The 19,675-nt window shown below is 32.2% G+C and overlaps 1 protein-coding gene and 1 long non-coding RNA gene across 2 annotated transcripts; both read right to left on the bottom strand.

Moving 5' to 3' along the window:
- On the bottom strand, positions 1,451 to 8,550 carry LOC104780304. Its single transcript, XR_002037688.1, has 4 exons — positions 8,507 to 8,550; positions 8,157 to 8,391; positions 7,972 to 8,044; positions 1,451 to 1,634 (listed from the first exon to the last, which is right to left on the bottom strand). It is a non-coding gene; the product is annotated as an uncharacterized LOC104780304 (long non-coding RNA).
- On the bottom strand, positions 13,644 to 17,827 carry LOC104780303 (probable fatty acyl-CoA reductase 5). The gene is made up of 10 exons (XM_010504803.2): positions 17,686 to 17,827; positions 17,506 to 17,609; positions 17,205 to 17,410; positions 16,998 to 17,098; positions 16,680 to 16,875; positions 16,440 to 16,601; positions 15,961 to 16,042; positions 15,564 to 15,836; positions 14,090 to 14,217; positions 13,644 to 13,973 (listed from the first exon to the last, which is right to left on the bottom strand). The coding sequence occupies exons 1-10, from the start codon at positions 17,759 to 17,761 to the stop codon at positions 13,808 to 13,810; spliced, it is 1,494 nt and encodes a 497-aa protein (XP_010503105.1). The 5' UTR covers positions 17,762 to 17,827; the 3' UTR covers positions 13,644 to 13,807.

The raw sequence follows: 19,675 nt of genomic DNA, 5'->3' as shown, positions 1-19,675 counted from the left end.
TTTCGATTTCAACCGATTTTTATTTGGATCCAGCTTCATACGAGAACATCCTCACTGAAGATGGTCTTAATGAACACATTTTGATTGGTACGTCTAATATATTGTGTGAAAGTCTAATATACGTCTAATACATTTTTATTGTACATAAATAGATTTAACCTTTATTTTGTGCTATTAACTGAATCGAGTTTTTTTCCTACTTAAGACGTTGTTGGACAGGTTGTTTCTATTGGCGAAATGAAAACATCTGAGCTCAATGACATACCAAAAAAAAGATTAGAGGTTATGCTGCGAGATACCAGGTAACATGATCAAGTGATGTGTGTCAGGTTTTAACCTAGAATAACACAACGAAAAAGCTGCAGGTGCACAGCAAATCGATTGTAGTACTTAAGGTATCGATCCCACAGAGACTAGTAAGTTACGCGACGAGTTTTATGAAGAAAAAATATGGCTAAGACAAAAATAAAAGGGGGTTCGTTTGTTGTGGGTTTTCCTACGAACCAAAATAGAAAGCAAATATAAAATAAAGCGATGTAAATATCAATAGACGAAGTGTTGGGAAGCAGGGAATTCTCAGGGTATCATGGATCAAATCACACTAATAAAATAAACAGGGAATTTTGATTATTGACGTTCCAGAACTCAAATTTGGACTAAGCAACTGGCCTCTTCCCATAGAACCTAATCACTATGTCTAGACAATCTAGATTACTCTATTTCCGCAGGTAAATAGAAGCTAAACACACATAAATAATCCAAGTTTGATAAGTTCACAAACAAAAATCCATAACTCAACTTTCGGTTGGTTATGACGCTTTGCTCATCTAAATTACTTTAGGCGATTTAAATCTATCCTAAAAGCAGTAGCTAGGGCGTCAATCAAGTAGTAAGCAACAAATATATATATATATATTTAGATGGAGAACAATAAACGAACAAACCAATAAACGAACAGACCCAAATCTAATCACCCTAGTCAACAATCCATGAATCCCCTTTTGAATACCCTTAAACCCAACAAGAGAACTACTCAGACATACTCATGCAAATCAAAGTTATATGAATAAGATATTGCATAAAAGATTAAGAGTATGAGAAAAGGGTTTAGAGATCTTCTCTGGAATACAAAGTAGATGATTCTTCTTCCTTAAACAAGTAGAGAACAGAAACGAAAGAATCTAGAAAGAGTAGAAAGAGAGATGGTGACTTCAAAGATGAACGACGATGGCTTCCAAGAAGAGCTGAGAGCGGACGAGCTTTGACGGCTGTAGAGGGGTCTCTGGTCGTCTCTAGGGCTGCTGCTGGAGGCGTGGATAGATGTAGAATGAAGCACACCTCGAAACCCTAGGTTTTGAATAGTATTTATAGGGTTTTGTCTTGGATTAGGGTTTGTAAGGGTAAAAGCGTATTTTCTTCTTGAGTGCAGGACAAGGGGCAGCACTCAATGGATTGACTTGATTCTTCTTCGAGGAGAAAGATGACTCTCTCAGCTATATTCGATAGACACCAAGCATGATATAATTTGAGTTCTGGAAGTTCTTCGAAATTGGGCCGTACTACAGAGCTCTGAATCTGTCCTGAAACATATTTTCCTTGTATTTTGGTCTTTTTTGCTATAAAACCTGTAAAACCTAAAATACATGATAATAGACATTAAAACCTTGAAATCATATCAAACTCTTGCATATGAAAACTATAGCTAATATAGGTAAAATAATGATGTTATCATCAAGTATTCTTTATAGTTTGTGTAATGGTTATTAACTAATAAACCTGAAATACTAAATATTGTTAATTACTAACGTCTTATGAATGGTCAAACAATTTTGGTGGAGTAGTGATCAGCGTTTGTCATGCACCCTTTGGGGCAAGTTTACCGACAACATGTGGACAACATGTGGACAACATGTCATGAGGCAAATGATCCAATGGTCATCTACTTGGTAGCTTGAAGCCTACCGACGGTGATTTTCCAAAGTTTTCACAGTTGTATATTATAGATACAGAGAATGAGATTGAAAACAGAGCTGGTATTATGAAGTATGTTATACACGAATGCCTAATTATCAGTTTAGATTGTTAAATAAATATTTGACACATTGTTTTATTTTTTCAGTAAAGCCAATAAATCAGGAAAATATATATAAAAAAAAGAGAAGTTAAGGCCAGAAGTAATTGCTGCTATAATCAAGATGCTAGACGCTGTTAAACCTTATGTTGAAAACTTTAGATCAGCTAAGGAGCGGCTAGATACTGATCCTGAAGAAAGTTTTCACATGACAATAGTAAGTGATCGTCTAAAAGACGGAAGACCTATGATGTGCCGACATCATCTGAGGTTGCTGCATTAATTCCAGGAGACTTTCATGTTGCTCTGCCTACTCGAGACATTGTGATTGAAGAGAAATCAGGACAATTACAAAGAATAAGTGAAATACATTCAGCCTATCTTGCTCTACAATATTCTTTGTTGTTTCCAAATGGTGATGATGGTTATAGACCAGGAATACTAAAAGGACCTGGTGGTTGCAAAAAAATCAAAAAAACCGAGATCCGGAGAAAGAGAGGAAGTGCATCAGTATGCGCCAATGGTTTGCTTTCCGTATACAGGAGAGGAAGAACGATTCACATAGTCTTCTAATGCCGAAAATATTGTTCCAGCAGTTCTTAGTGGATGCTTATTCGACTATAGAGACTAACATGTTAACTTTTCTCAAGCTAAATCAGTCAACTTTGAGGGCTGCTAATTATAATACGGTGAAAGATGCTGCTAATCAAGGAAACACAGATTTGAATGATCAAGGGACCAAATGTTACCTGTCAGCTTCTTTTGTTGGTGGACCTAGATATATGAGGAATATGTATCTAGATAAAACATGTGACAACCCGTCCCGTGGAACCCACTAGCCCCCCGCTAGCCGCCCCCATGGACCCTAAGCTGGCCCTCTAGGGCATCGATCCTAACCCCTCACCGTGGAAATGAAACAGATCAATTGGTGACAGCTTGTCCTGTGGGAAGGATGTTAAAGGGTGGGGACCAGGGTTCGAGGAACGTCTGGCGCACCAATAACCTACTGGTGGATTTGGATGTCCACATTGAGGGGTTAGGATCGATGCCCTGCAGGGCCAGCTTGGGGTCCAAGGGGGCGGCTAGCGGGGGGGCTAGTGGGGTACACGGGACGGGTTGTTACACAACGGCATTTTTTAAGTACTATGGATTTCCTGATCTATTTATTACATTCACTTGCAACCCTAAATGGCCTGAGTTGGTTCGATTTTGTTCAGAAAGAAAACTGAATATTGATGATAGGCCTGAGATTATTAGCAGAGTGTTCAAGATGAAGCTCAACTCTTTAATGGATGATCTAACAAAGAATCATATATTAGGACGGACAGTGTCATGTAAGTATTCATATGAATCTATTTTTGTTGTATGACTCTATTTGCTAACTTGATGATGTTAGTTTAATATGGATTTGTTTCTATGTTTTTTAGCAATGTATACAATTGAGTTCCAGAAGAGAAGACTTCCCCATGCACATATTTTGTTATGGATGCACCCAGATTTTAATTTGCCAAAGTCAGAAGACATCAACAAAATTACATCTGCTGAAATCCCAGACAAGCATAAAGAACCTGAGCTGTATGAGATTGTTAAGGAATTGATGATTCACGGACCATGTGGGGCTGTCAATATGAATTCACCATGTATGGAAGAAGGGAAATGTACAAAGTTTTTCCCCAAAACATGTTGATCAGACAACTGTTGATAAAGAAGGTTTTCCAGTTTACAGAAGAAGGAAAACAAATCATTTTGTTAAGAAGTATGGGTCTTCCAAAGAACAAGGCTTTTTTAGAATAAGCCAATTCATTTGGGACGTATTCCTATTCTTGTTATGGGAGACTGTCCATACCCTATCTCGACTCCGTTCACCAATTCTTGACTGGAGTGGACACCAAAGGCATCTGCCCCCCCCCCATCCTTTGGATAGAAGGGCAGAATTTTAGGTAATTGGGTTCTGAGACCCCATAAATGAAATTTATCATAATTTATGCTTCGACAGGGTACAAATATCTAAATTTGATATTTTTAGAAATGGGCACTAAATACTTTTCGAGAGATTTCCTCCAAATCACTAGTATGACTATCAAAATCGTGAGCCATGCCGGTACGACAGAATATGCTTTAGATACGGTAGAGGTAGGACAGTTATTGTATGAGGTCTACCATCAAATTGGTTATTGGGCAGTCAAAATTGTACTTTTGATTCAAAGAATTTTAAAATTTTCAGAAAATTTCCCCCTTCCATTATAATTTTTTTTCTATACCAAAAAATGATATAGAACTGAAGATTTAGTTACGATAAGAAAGGATCGGTTGTTTTTGCACAAATCTTTTTAGTTCTTAAAAAGAAACAGTTTGAGAAGGTTCAATTATCCGAAATGAATAATTTGAAAGCGGGGGAAGGAAGTTACGTATACAAACAAAAAAATCTGATTGAATTTATTTCGTACCCCTTCGTTCAATGAGAAAATGAATTTTTCCCCCACGACGATAAGGGGCCAAAAGATCTACTACTTTAATTCCTGTTTCAATTTAAGTGTGAAAATCGCTATGTTATACCATATAAAAAAGTGTTGTTACTAAGATATCGGGCTCATCTTAATGTTGAATGGTGCAACCAAACAAGTTCTATCAAATATTTATTTAAGTATATTACTAAAGGGCTGGATCGTGTTTCTGTAGTTGTTGAGCCAGCTTCGAAAGAAAAGGTAGAGACAAGAAAAGCTAAAAAAGTCAGAAAGGAGACTCCGGTAACAAATAATGAAGGTAGCAGTAGTATTGATGAAATAAAAGATTTCTTCGATGGCCGGTAAGTGTATTTAGATTATCTGTATTATTTGCTCATACATAATCAGACCAGGAAGTTGATGTAAATTTTTATTCTAGTTACCAAATTTAAAATGGCAGGTATGTTTCAGCTTGCGAAGCTGGCTGGAGAATATTATAACGTACATATCAACTTCAGTTCAAAGGTTGTCTTATCACCTAGAAGGGAATCACCTAATCTATTTCAAGGGTGAGGATGAAGTTGAAACTATTTTGGAAAGCGGGGAGTTAGTGAATTCTATGTTCCTCGCTTGGTTTGAATTGAACAAGGTTAACTCATTGGCAAAAACGAAAATGAAAACATATGCTCAATTCCTGAGTTTTTCACATGGGATGGGAAGAAAAAGAAGTTTAATTTAAGGAAGAGACCAGGTATGGCTATTGGAAGGATTAACAATGTTCCAATGGGTTTGGAAGATGGATATTATCTACAAGTCCTTCTTAATACTCATACAGGTCCTGAATGCTTTGATGACATTAAAACTGTTAAAGGAGTCGTCTATGGAACTTACAAAGAGGCATATTTTGCTTTGGGGTTGCTAGACAATGATCAAGAATATGTACATGATATAGTCAGAACAAGTTTTTGGAGTACTGGTAACTATTTATGTCGTCTATTCGTTGTAATGCTCCAATCTTTTAGTTCATCTCAACCAGAAGTTGTTTGGGAAAAAACATGGAAACTTTTTCTGAAGATATTGAGATGAGACGGAGAGAATACTTCAAGCGACCAGGTAAAACCTAATTCTTTATAGTGCATTACAATGTCTATTATTGGTTAGTTAGTATCTTATTTGTTTTTGAAATTTCCTTTGGATTTTGTGTAGATCTTATTCTATCTGATGACGATAAGCAGAGATTTGGTTTACAAGATACATACAACATATTAAAAAGCAATGGAACATCTTTGCCAGCCTTTGCCACAATGCCTAAACTTCCCGAAGATATCATCGATGACACTAATGTGTTGATTGTTGATGAGAGAGACTATGACCGGAATGAGCAGCAACAAAAACATGATTCATGGTTAAAGTCTATTACAAACGAGCAAAAAAAACATATACAGGGAGATCATGGAAGCAGTGGATAAAGAGATGGGTGGTGTGTTCTTTGTCTATGAGTTTGGTGGAACTGGTAAGACCTTCCTATATAAAACCATATCAGCAGGATTAAGAGCGAGAGGATCAATTATCTTAAACGTTGCATCCAATGGAATTTCTTCTCTATTGTTAGCAGGTGGAAGGACATCACATTCTAGGTTTGGAATTCCAATTAATCCGCATGAAAGTAGTGTTTGTACAATGAGTCTTGGTTCAGATCAAGCACAATTGGTGGAAGAAGCATCTTTGATAATATGGGACGAAGCTCCAATGATGAGCAAACACTGTTTTGAATCGTTAGATAGAAGTTTGTCGGATATTATAAAAGGAGCTGGTGATCGACCTTTTGGTGAAAAGTTGTTGTATTTGGGGGAGATTTCAAGCAGGTGTTACCCATCATCCCAAATGCTGGAAGAGCAGAAATATGTTTGAGTGCACTAAATGCTTATTATCTGTGGAAGCATTGTAAAATATTGAGGTTGGCCAAGGATATGAGGCTTCTTGCGAATAATCTGATTCCTACAGCAGCTAAAGAGATAAAGGATTTCTCAGAATGGATACTAAAACTAGTGATGGAAAGATTTATGAGCCTAATGATGGTGAAGTGATGATAGATATCCCCCAAGAGTTTTTAATCACATCGGCATATGATCCTATTTAGGTAATAAGCAGAGAGGTTTATGGAGATCCTAAATGTTTGAAAGATAAAAATGATCCTATTTTCTTTCAAGAAAGAGCAATCTTATGTCCGACCAATGAGGATGTTGGCATAATCAATGAGTATATGCTTGATCAGCTTGAAGGTTAGTAATTTTCGTGTTTTTAATATTCATGATCTCCAATACAAGTTACGTTTTGAAAATATCTAATATATAAAAAAAATTAATAAACATTTAAATTCATTTGTAGGTGCGGAAAGAACATACTTAAGTTCAGATTCTATTGATCCAGCTGACAAACGTTTTGAAAATAATCCAATACTTACACATGATTTCTTAAATAGCCTAAAAGTATCTCGAGTACCAAATCATAAAATTAAATTGAAGGTAGGTTGTCCAGTAATGTTGTTAAGGAATATAGATCCCAGAGGAGGGCTAATGAATGGAACAAGGTTGCAGATCACACAATTGGTTGAGTTTGTTTTGGAAGCTATATATTGTGATTACCGGAGACAAATTCAGCGATAAAGTACTCATTCCAAGGATATTGCTCACTCCTTCAGATACTAAACTACCTTTCAAAATGCGGCGAATACAATTACCTTAGTTGTTTCTTTTGCAATGACTATTAACAAAAGTCAGGGATAGTCTTTATATTATGTTGGATTGTATTTGCCGAGGCCATGTTTTTCACATGGTCAGCTTTATGTTGCAGTTTCAAGAGTGACTAATAAAAAAAGATTGAAGGTTTTGATTGTAGATAAAGAAGGAAAACCTCAGAAGGAAACAATGAATATCGTATTCAAGGAAGTTTTTCGGAATTTGAAATGAGTCGTTTCATATAACAACCAAATGTGAAGGTAACTATTATTGATTAACTTTCATGTGTATTTTATAAATCTATACTTTATTTGTAATCTGTGTTTCCGAAAACATAATTTGATTTGTTGTTATAATAACAGGATGTTTTCAATTAAGGTTCAAAAGACTGTCGAGGATGGTGAAGTGGAGAAACAAAATTAGTGAAATAGTTTCATGGATTGGTATGGTTTAAAGCAAACGTTTTCTTCTTAAAATTTAGGATGCTATTGTAATAATTTAGTAAGATTTTTTTATGTTTGAACTAAACCTACTATCTTATCAGTAGGTTTACTCTCAAACTTTTTTCCATACTATGGATAACTTTTATTTAATATAATTTAGAAATACAAACTTTGAAAAACTTTTATAAATTGGTAACAGAAACTATTTACCTTAAATAACTAATTATGTTGCAGAAAGAAAAAAATTATGTTGAATTAAAACTTGATTAACTTACCTGAATAGTACTTACCAGGAGAGTGTATAGATTTCCTCTTCACTACACGTCCCATTTTGTAAGGTATTTGTAACTAAGGCCAAAACAGAATTACCATGACAAATAAACAAATTTCACATTAGTTTTTGTTAAACGAAAATGAACACTATAGCCGGTGTTAAACCAAAATTGATTTGCTTTCTTACCTTTCATTTAAAACTTTTATGTTAACCAAAAGGTATTGCGATTAGCACACCCAATATGTCCATACTCCTCCTTCAATCCAATTGCCGAGTCCAATTAGCGTCGAATTCAAAGAAATTTTACCCTGACCAGACAAAACATAAATATTAGAGTTATGAATACATCAGAGTAGATGGATAAACACAATTCGAAAGGATTTTTTGCTTATCTTTCATTTAAGCTTCTTGGTTTTTTATCCTGTTTTTTTAGAACAATTCAACAAAGAGGAAAACATAAAATTCAATATTAATCATAATATTGAATCGATTTAAACAACCAAAAAAATAATAATCATTTGAATATAGATTCAAACCAGAAAAGAAGATTCATATTCGATTCAATCCTTTTGGAATCCAGACCGACGCTATATACATACATAATAGAACAAGTAATTTAGAAATCTACACCCAATCTTGATCATTTAAAAGAGCGAATAAAGATAGATCTATTACCTTAGTTATCCATGGAAGTCGAAATCTCTTTCTTACAAAAAGATAGATGATCAGATAAATCCAAACCATTTTGCGGGAATCCGATCATGTTGCGGGAATCCAATTATGTTCCTTTACCTGGGATTCAGAACAGGAAATATCATTGCCTCAGAGATTATCGGAGATATCCGATCTATATTCTTCAAAACGATTATTGGCTGGATCAGACAAACTCTCTCTATCGGTTCATCGTTTTGTTGTTTGTTGTCTCTTTATTTTCCCGAAAACAATTTTTGAGAAGAAGATAAGAGTGTTAATAGACCAAATTCGGATTCAACAAAATAACCCATCTATACTATTACCAAAGTTAAACTCTTATGGCCCATTTCATTTTTTTTTAGTTGAATTTTATACATAATATTCAAATACAAGATATTTCTGGCCAAAATTATACTACTTATATTTTATTTTACAAAATATTTTTACCTACAATTTTATTTAAAAAGGAAAAAAATCAAAAAAAATTCTCCCGCACGAATATAATATAATTTGATTTTATCCTAGCGTTATCCTAGCGTTACATTATATTCTAATCTATAATAATAAAACATTAAAATATGGAGAAGCAATATAAGGTTCTAAAGCTATCCACATAGGTTTTAAACAATTAATCAAGATTAGCCACTTCATTATTTAACATTTTTGAAAAATACAAAAGTTTTCTATATTATTAAAAAAAAAGGAAAATGTTTAATCTATGAAAATAAAAGAAATATGTATAACGCTCCATATCGACTATAAATTTTTAGACAATGACTGAGAACCATTATAAATAAGACTAAAATGCTCCCAACTACGAATGAGCAGGAAACTTGATTTATCAAGGTCCAATTTTAAAAAAAATATATGGTTTATTTTAGAAAATTAAATATTATAAATATTCAAACGTCGCAAGATCTTGATTTGGTGTTGTTTGAGTTAATTTTTGGGGTTAAAAAAAAACTCGACATCAAGCACACATGTTTTATTAGCTATACATGTGTTCATGTTACCTTGTCTGCAAGTAATTTGCAATTTTGTAGTATTAAGGATTTTGGTTTGAGAAGTTTCAATACGTTGTGGATCTAATAAGTATATGGGTGAAAGTATCAATAATTGAGTGCATGTGGTGAATATGGTGATCTTCATGAATTGCACAAATTTTACAAAAAAGGCAATGATTTTTGTTTTCAAGTTTGATGGGTTAACAAATTATGTGGTACTCTCAAAAAATATTTTGAATGATTATTCAGTGGAAGAATGTGAAGAAGTTGATGAAGAAGAGGAAGAAGAAGAGTATAACGAATAAGCAGACGATAAAGGTAACGATGAAAATTCTCATGAAAAATTGACAATCAAAATGACGAGAAAAAAAATATGAAGAGTAAGAAAACAGTGAAAAAACACGAAGACATATGTGGTGGCAGTCAATAAAACATGAGAAAACCAAATATGTGATTTTGTTTGAAAACAAACAACTATAAGAATAAGAAATAAATAATTGAAGTTGTATATATCAATTTGAATTTTTTTTAATAGTATTTTTGGCAAATATCAATAGTGATTTTTAAGGGAGATTTGCTACAATAACCTACAATTTATTAGAAACAACTAAAATAACCTATCAAATTTTTAAAATATTTGTATAGCACATTTTTATCATATTACCCTTGCATATATTACTCATTTTTCTTCTTAACTACATAAATATTGTAAAAATCACACATACAATACTAAATATTCAGAAAATTATTTAAAAACAAAAATTTTAAAAAGGAAATAATTGAAAAACGAAAATTAATAAAGGAAATCATTTAATAAGGGAATCAAATGAAAATGGAAATATTTTTTAAAAGAAAAATCTTCAAAAATCCTTGGTAATTTTTTTGTTGACTTCAAAAAATATATTAGTCAGACTTATAGGTCTGCATAATTCTATAAACTTTGTTTAAGTCTTCGCATTTTTGGTAGACTTCAAAAATATATTAGTCAGACTTATAATTACTTTGCGAAGAATCATAGACTTTAGTAAAGTCTTTGGATTTTCGGTAGACTTCAAAAATATATTAAGCCGACTTATAGTTAGTCTGCGAAGATTCATATACTTCGATAAAGTCTATGCATTTTTGGTAGACTTTAAAAATATATTAAGTAGACTTATAGCTAATCTGCGGAGTAATCTAGACTTTAGTTAAGTCTTCGCATTTTCAGTAGACTTCAAAAATATATTAAGCAGACTTATAGTTAGTCTGCAGAGTATTTTAGACTTTTGTTAAGTTTTCGTATTTTTAGTAGACTTCAAAAATATATTAAGCAGAGTAATCTAGATTTTTGTTAAGTCTTCTTATTTTCGGTAGACTTCAATAATATATTAAGCAGACTTATAGCTAATCTGCGAAGTTCTATAGACTTTTGGTTAAATCTTTGTATTTTTGGTAGACTTCAAAAATATATTAAGCAGACTTATAGATAGTCTGCGAAGTTCTATAGACTTTAGTTAAGTCTTCAAAAAATATTAAGCAGACTTATAGTTAGTCTGTGGAGTTATCTAGACTTTTGTTAAGTCTTCGTATTTTTGGTAGACTTCAAAAATTTATTAAGCAGATTTATAGTTAGTTTACGGAGATTCATAGACTTCGGTGAAGTCTGGTGTATTGTAGCAGAACTCTAATATTAATTTTAGCAGACTTGTTTGGTAGTAGTTTCAAAAAAAAAAATCTTAATAGCCATTGTATTCACCTCTCTTTTACCTTTCAGTGGTATTTTTGAAAATTATTAATGAAACGCATTTAAAATATATTAATAGTAGTTTCAAGCTAAAGAACAGAGAATTCTAGAAACATAATCGAAGGATATGGGTTCAGAATTAACAATAATTCAGCCCAGAAATTCAATAAACTAATAAAAAAGAGAAAGACGTAAGAGATCTTATGTTATGGAAAATAAAGAAAGTCGATTCAAGGTTAATTCTATTACATTAGGTTTTAAATAATTAATATTTTTTTCATAAATATTTATATATTGGAATTTAATTTTAATAATTTTATGAACCATATATTTTTGCCAATTGAAAAAAAAAAGGCAAAGGACATTTTTGGTATTATGAAAATTATTATATAAAAAGTGAGTTAGTCTGACAATAAAAATAAAAAGAGATTAATGTAGCTAATCATTAACAAAAGTGGGTTACCATAGATAATTTTCTCGTTTTTTAATTGTTTTGAATGTTTTTTTCTATTGAATAGTTATATGAGCATTCAAAAATCCATTAACCACTAATCAATGCATTGTTTAAATGTTATTTTCTTATTAATGATGAATTTCATAAACTCTTTTACAGTATTATTAGTGATGATGATGAATAAATGGGAGATTATATAATAATACTCAATCATTTCATCCCTATCCTTTCATCTCTATATCTCATCTTTCAAAAAAAAAAAGTGCTCATCTTTCAACCAAAGAACAAACATGGAGAACGCCGCCCCACTCAACATGGATGCAGGAGCAGAAGGGAGGAGATTTGCTGCCACTTATTCGCTTCATGCTACCATTTTGGGTTTCCTGTTGGTTGCCTTCGTGTTTGTGCCAATCAAGATAACGCTTCAGATGGAAGCAAAAGAGAAGGGTGATTCCATGGTGGTTGCTCTCAAGATTACTAGGAAAAAGCTAGCACAGTTTGGAACGGTCTCGCTGTCCTATTTGGAACTTCACTTAATCGTAGTCCACGTCCAACCCAAGTATGCAACATGGAAGATCTTGTTAGATTTCATTGCCGTCAGTTTTGTCTTAGCTTCCATCACTAAAATTTATTATTGAAATAGATCTTAAAAAAAGAGAAAAAATTGAGAATAATTAATTTATAAAAATAAATATGTAAGTCATATATATATATATACTTTTTGGAGTGCTTCTAAATATAAAAGGGAGAAAAAAAGAATGCTTTTTAAATTGTTTAGTTTTAAAGCATGGGTTTTTACGTTTTAAAAAAATGGGAAAAAACAAAGAAGAGAAAAAAAAAGAGAATAAAAAGTGTGATTGGCAAACAAATGGCTGTGAAAGCTTTAAAAAAATTAAAAGCAAAAAGTGTGATTGGCAAACAAATGGCTGTGAATGCTTTAAACATTTTTAAAGTCTTTAAAGTGTGTTACTAATCAGGGCCTTAATATGTAGAAATAGAAGAAAAATATGAAAATAATAAGTAATTAATATTTACGGAAATCATTTAAATTTGACATATATTACTCAATCGATAAAGAAAATAGTAGTTTGTACAAATGTCGCACATCAGCTAAAATATTTTAGATAATGATTCAGAATTATTATAAATAACTTTAATATGTTTCCAACTACGAATGAGCAAAAAACTTGACTTATCAGACGTCCAAATTTAAAATTATAAATCAGTTTAATCCGACACAACAAGAGAACTCACACAACTCTGTTCACATGTGCCATGTGGCAAAAAGTAAGAGTTTCTTTAAAAGTGGAAGCCTACTTTATTATATAAAATGACTCTTGATATAGTGAATCGCTGAAAGTTCTATATATAGCTAAAACGTATGCTTTTTTATACTCGAATGTATGAACGAACTCGTAATTCATATGTACATGTGTTTTTAATTTTCTTCTACTTTTCTTGTGTTCTTCGTCATGTCTCTATGTGTTCAAATTTTATCCAAAAAAGTAATAGTAGACATGAACCGTAATATTGGTCATCCAAACTGTTTCTGATGTTTGATTGATTTTTCTTAAGCAGTTCAAGTGACTGTTTCGCTTAATTTTGTAACTATAACTAAACTGTAGTGGTAAAATGAGCTTCAAACGCTTAAGTGATATATATATCTAAAACAACCACTTAAGTATTTTTATAGAATACTGGCATTGCATATATATATATATAGTGAAATGAACCAACAAGAAGATTGTATAAGAAACAAACCATACTTATTTATTACAAAATATGTATCATACTTAGTATTATCAAATAAATAGTACTTTCCATTGATGGAAAAGCAGAAATTATATTTATTTTTAAAGAATTACGTTTACAGTACAAATAAATAAATATATTTTTTTCCCATCAGGGAGAGTGTCTTATTAATGATACATGCAGAACTTAATAAATTTTTTTGCATGTGGTTTTATTTTTTAAGCACATGAGTGATGAGACCAGGAATGTGTATACTTGTGAGATAATCTCCCCAGTTAATGACTTTTGGGTCGAAATCAAACATCATTTTTTCTGAATTTTGGCTCTCCTCTTCCTTTTGGTTGGCGCATAAACTCTTAGTATTTCTATCGTCGAATCTGAGGAAAAAAATAAAAACAAATATTATATATTATTATGTGGATATAGAAAGTAATGTTTCAGTTTACTATAAAAATTAGAAAACTAATAATTTGAAGTTAATATATATACGTACATGCCCTTGAAGAGTACGTAAGGCTCGTAAAGCTCTACCAATCTCATCACCAACTCTATTTTACGGTTCTTGTCTCCGTATTTATCTCCTTTTCTCCAAGGGTATATTATATCAATCAATTTTAATAACTGATTCAGAAGGAACAAAATAATTTAAAATACATATTATATAATACACTATGATGGGAGAAATATGTATGAGAAAAAAAAATATATATATATATATATATATAGCTTGTTACGTAGGGTCATGTATAAATGTATGAGTGTCAAAATGATTAATTCATCTCAAGTAACTTATTACCTAATGAGTTTAGATTAAATGAGTTCATGGATTAATCCAACTCATTTGTTTAAATGAGTTGGTTTATCCATCAACTCATTTAATTTGATGAGTTAAATGGTTAAATGAGTTTGTTTAGATGATGAAAAGACAATCTAAAAGACAATGGTTAAATGGAAGCAGTTTCGCTAATGAGTAGTAAATGGTTAGTTTGTTTAGTTGTAAAGTCTCTGCACGTGTATAGAAGTTCTGAAACCTGTTTGTAAATTCTAAACCTGATTCTTCACGTGTATAGAGTCTACCCATATGGCAAGAGATGAATGTGGCAAGAGGTGATACATAAAAAAACCCAATTTTGATGATACAAGAGATGATTGCAGAACTATGAACAAAACAAAAATCAAATTTTCTAAACAAAACCCACTAGACCAACGCTTCCACCTCCCTATACCAAATCAAACAAAAACAATTGATACACGACAACCCATAAACTAAGAAAACAACACAAAACCATCGAAATAATGAACACATACACAATCGAGATAACGAGAACAATCATGAACCCAGAAAAATCAACCAATACGAACATGAAAACAATCATGAACAATAATAAAAACAATCATGAACCCAGATACTTAAAAAGAAAACCGAGAAAAAAATTAACTTAAACCCAGCAAAATACGAACATGAAAAGCTTAAGGGCCAATTATAACATGGGTTGAAAAAAAAGCGAACCTGAGAGGGTTGGAGAAGAAAGAAGCTCAATTATAACATGAGTTGAAGCGACCTTAAGCTGGAGGATTGAAAAGTCTGAGATTTTTACTCAAATGCTTCTGAATCGTATTTGATTTTTCTAGAATCAAAATCACGATGAAGGTGTTGTTTTGGGGAAAAATCAAAACATTGATGGTTTACACATTTTGACTGGTTTAGTGGTTTTGCTAATTTTGACTGGTTTAAGCATTTGATGGATTAAATGGTTAAACCATTACCCATTATAACATAACTCAATTGATCCATTAAACCATTTGACTCACTAACTTAATTTATTCATGAAGTCATTAGGATAAAAATTTTTAACTCATTAAGGTCCACGAGTTGAGTTGAGTTGTGGTGATCCATAAAATTTGACCCATTTTGACATCCCTATATAAATGTATTTATATGTATTGGTCGACCTATTATTTTATACCTGGAGAGGTAGTTTGTAACGTAAGGTCATGTAGAGGCTGAACAAACCCATGGTTGATATGAACCTCAGTTTGGAGACGGTTATGAGCGAGCCTGTACTGCGACTACGCAAAGGGTTTTTGGTGAAGTAACGAACCGCAATCTCATGAATCTCTCCAAATTTCACTGGGTTCTGATGAGATGAACCGACATGGTACACCATGTGAACCCCTGAACCTCCAGCGTGTGTGGCTGCAGCCGTGATCATTGCGTTTGCAACCATATCCACTGGTATCTGTCAAAATGATTTTGATATTGCATCCAATAAAAGAGGTAAGATATAAAGCTAGCTTGATTTGAATTTGAGTAACGTTAAATTTTGGTTATAGCTTCATGTATAGTTCAGTTTCAACTATTACCATATCGCAAACTGAGTTTACATCGACAAGAAAACACTTGAGCACTCCCTTTCCGTATGCGATAATCACGCTGTCTACGGTTCTACATACAAATATCATTAACGTGAAATTAATACTTGTAAGTATATATGGACAAATAAAAATATAAATAGACTGGTGATAGATTTAGAGTTATTCATAGATAGACCCTGTCCAATGAAAATGGTTGTCCAAAAGAATTAAATGTTGTGGTCCTTCTGTTCCATATTTTATTATTCAAAGCCTCGAATAATATTAAATATATTTTAGTTTCTTTTGAAATATGATCAAAATTTTCTAAACAACTTTTTTCTGTTGAAATTTAATCAATATTCTCTAACCATATTTCTGAAAAAAAGAAGCCGCAAGCAAAAATAAAGATTGGTGACACAAATCTAACAACATATGCTAGTTTTTACAATTAGAATAAAATTTTTCATTCATGATCGAATAAAATATACCTTAACCCTTCGATCCAACCGGGAAATGGTTCTGAAAAAGTGCTAGTGATCATGGTAGGACGGATGATGACGAGAGGAAGATTTTCTTTATGGTTACCAAGAAGCATCTCTCCCATCGATTTGGTGAAAACATATGTGTTTGGCCATCCATGAAGCTTTGCCCTAAACATCAAATTATATTTCATTTCATTCTGATAATTTAAACTAAGATTTTCTTACAATCATCAACAACACATTCACCTTTCCATTCCAAGTTTTTTCATGGCGAGCGTAGTGTCTTCTTCCGAACAATCTTGTTCATTGAGTTCTTTCAATCTTTGCTTCATCAGTTCCCTTTCAAGATTTATATCCAGCTGAAAACCGTTCTCCTTACGAATGTCTTCCATGACGAATGGTCTCTCAGGTAGGAGACCCGCCTTTTCTCCACAAACATAAGCTAGAATAAGAAAAGGGAAAACTATGAGTTTTTTCAAGAACCATATAAACAGTGAAATAATTTGAATAATAATAATAATAATAATAATAATAATAATAATAAAAATAATAAAAAAGACATACCAGTAGAGACATGGAGAAACAATTGAGCTTTATCACATTTTTTGGCAAAGTTAAGGACGTTGAGAGCTCCAAATGTGTTGATCCCAAGGCCAACATCGTATCTTTTTCACATATATGAAGATGTTAAATTTTAGTAGAGAGAGAATAAAAAAAATTATTGAAATTTGGTATATGGAAATATGGAATGTCTCGTAGCTAAAGAAGTACCTTTCGTCAAAGTTTGTTGTGGCTGCAACATTGACAACAATATCAATTTCATTTTGCATACGTTCTCTAAGATCGGAGTCATTTATGTCTAAATGATCCGTGGCGATATCACCTGGGACCGGGACAACTTTTTCGTACAACAATCTATTCAATTTCTCATCGCCAAGATTCTCTCTCAACACCTTAAAAAGATCTTTTTCGAAAGCCTGTTATATTTGATGCAACAAATCAGAATGATACAACTTTAATCTCACCTCACATATTAGGTAGTAAATTAGGTTTAGTTGGTATATTTATTAACCTCTGTGCGTAAGCGGTTAGTCGCAGCTTCGTTGTCCGATGCTCTCACCAAAAGGTACAACTTCTTCACATTTGGTTGTACTCTCAGAATTTTCTCCACAAATACTAAAGATCAATGAAATTATATTATAATCTAACAAATCTTGAAGAATTAACAAATTTCATCCAAAAACATGCATACCCTTGGCAAGGAAACCGGTAGCGCCGGTGACAAGTATCGTCTTGTTTCGAAGAAATTGAACACAGCTGAGTTCCATTGTTTCGAGTATATACGTTTGGTTCAACTCAGCAAGAAGTTATATATGAATAAGGCAAATAAACTCATTGTTGTAGAAGAGTATTTATAGTAGCAAAGGACGTTGCACGAAGTCTATTATACCCCTCCTATAATATAATAAGCAAAACCAATATCTGTCCAATCCAATATATGACCAGAACATAACATATTAAGAAGAATTTTTGCCATGCTTTTAACAAGAGGTCTTTTATTTGAATTTGTTACTAGTTCAAAACGATCCCAGCTCAGAAAAAAAAAATTAAAGAAATTGAATAAATTCGGAATAAATTAGAAAAACTGTCTAATGTTCATGATTAATTAATAACTCGTTAATTTAGTATATATGTGGTATGAACATACTACTGCCGAAGTTTGACTATCGTTTTAATTAATACTGGTGGTTGAAATGATGATTCTCTGAATAAAATCAGATTGTTAATACAATTAATCTGTATGATAATTTTCAACTTGTGTAAGTTTTTTCTTCTTCTTCTCTAAACCTAGAATTATTCAATTTTAGAAACTTTAAGTACTATAAGAGTAATTTAAGTCTTTAACAAAAAAAAGAGTAATTTAAGTCCTTATTCAGTGTATGAAACTTTTGTAGATTTCTTCTTTCTTAAGCATACATATAACTCAAACAAAAATCAGTTTTCTTAAGGAATAAAATTAATGTTTATACATTCTTTTTCCAGAGTTATCAAATAGTTAAACTAATTTTTCTAGATTGATTTAGGTAATGTGTATATTAAATATATTGACGAATATAGGCCAACAAAATAGTTAACGTTCTTAGGAGCGAGGAGATGCGTTTCTGTTTATTCAATTAAAATTTGGATAAATTTATAATTTAATTCCGTTTTTCCTAATGTAGGTAGATCTATAAATAGTAGATGATATGGGTCAACAATATGGGTCAATATGTTACGACAACAGTATAAGAACAAAAAAAAGAGCTCATGCAATAGAACTTTAGAAGTTTATATATTGAACTATATGATTGACACAAATTTGTGCATATACATGTGTATGTTGTTGACTAAAGGACTTTTATTCCTTGGCATGTGGTGTAAGCTTCAAAGGAGCCCATGTGGCTCTCCGACGCAATCAAAGATGGGCCATTTTGATTTATCAAATTGTTACGGCAGTGTTCTGAGACTTCTAATCAAATTTGAATGTTTATACGCGGCTTGTAACATTTCTACCATACTAATAAATGCTCCATTTTTTCTATTCAGTTTCCCTCATTTTGTATTAATGTGAAAATCAAGTTTAGTGATTTTCACATGATCTTTAAACTCTTATGAGCATATGAAGCTCGAGAGTTATACCGGATGTCTCAATCGGACCAGTCTCCACTCTAGTATTACCCTAAGTACATAAATAGCCCTAAGTACCAAACGAACATAAAAATATGCAATGTAAATACAATTTGAGTTATTAATTTTTATTAGAGTTCAAAGGGTAAGTGATTAAAAAGGTATGTTATAAGGCCACTCGATATTGTTATGGAATGATCTTTGCATACTAAATAGTTTATCTATACATACAAAGTGTATTGGTGAGATTAATCATCCTAGTTTGTGGAGATCAATCCCTTGGTTAATTTTCTTTGATTGCCAACAACACATTTTTTTTAATAAAACCCCAAGATTGGTAGTCCAAACCAGAAGATAGTTGTTTATATATAATCACTTAGATACTTGGTGACAAATGTATCAAAAAAAAAAAAAAAAAAACTTGGTGACAAGAATATGACATTTAAATTCATGGAACCATCATATATTTTGACAAGTTTACTCATTTTGTTTCACAATAAGTGTCGTCGAAGAGTTTCGCATACATATTAAGAAATATTATTTTTTTCTATTTTACCCTTTAAATAAATAAATAA

Source organism: Camelina sativa, chromosome 4 (genome assembly GCF_000633955.1).
Source record: "Camelina sativa cultivar DH55 chromosome 4, Cs, whole genome shotgun sequence".
Lineage (NCBI taxonomy): Eukaryota > Viridiplantae > Streptophyta > Magnoliopsida > Brassicales > Brassicaceae > Camelina > Camelina sativa.
Note: the sequence above shows the minus strand (reverse complement) of the source record. Positions and strands in the feature narration are given on the sequence as shown.

What these genes read in the sequence shown, in the direction of transcription:
- LOC104780303 (XM_010504803.2), bottom strand. Translation starts at nt 17,761, where the DNA reads ATGGAACTCAGCTGTGTTCAATTTCTTCGAAACAAGACGATACTTGTC. An exon ending in CTAACCGCTTACGCACAGAG is followed by an intron (nt 17,411 to 17,505) that starts GTTAATAAATAT and finishes CAAATATAACAG; the next exon opens with GCTTTCGAAAAAGATCTTTT. An exon ending in GGTTGGATCGAAGGGTTAAG is followed by an intron (nt 16,043 to 16,439) that starts GTATATTTTATT and finishes ATTTGTATGTAG; the next exon opens with AACCGTAGACAGCGTGATTA.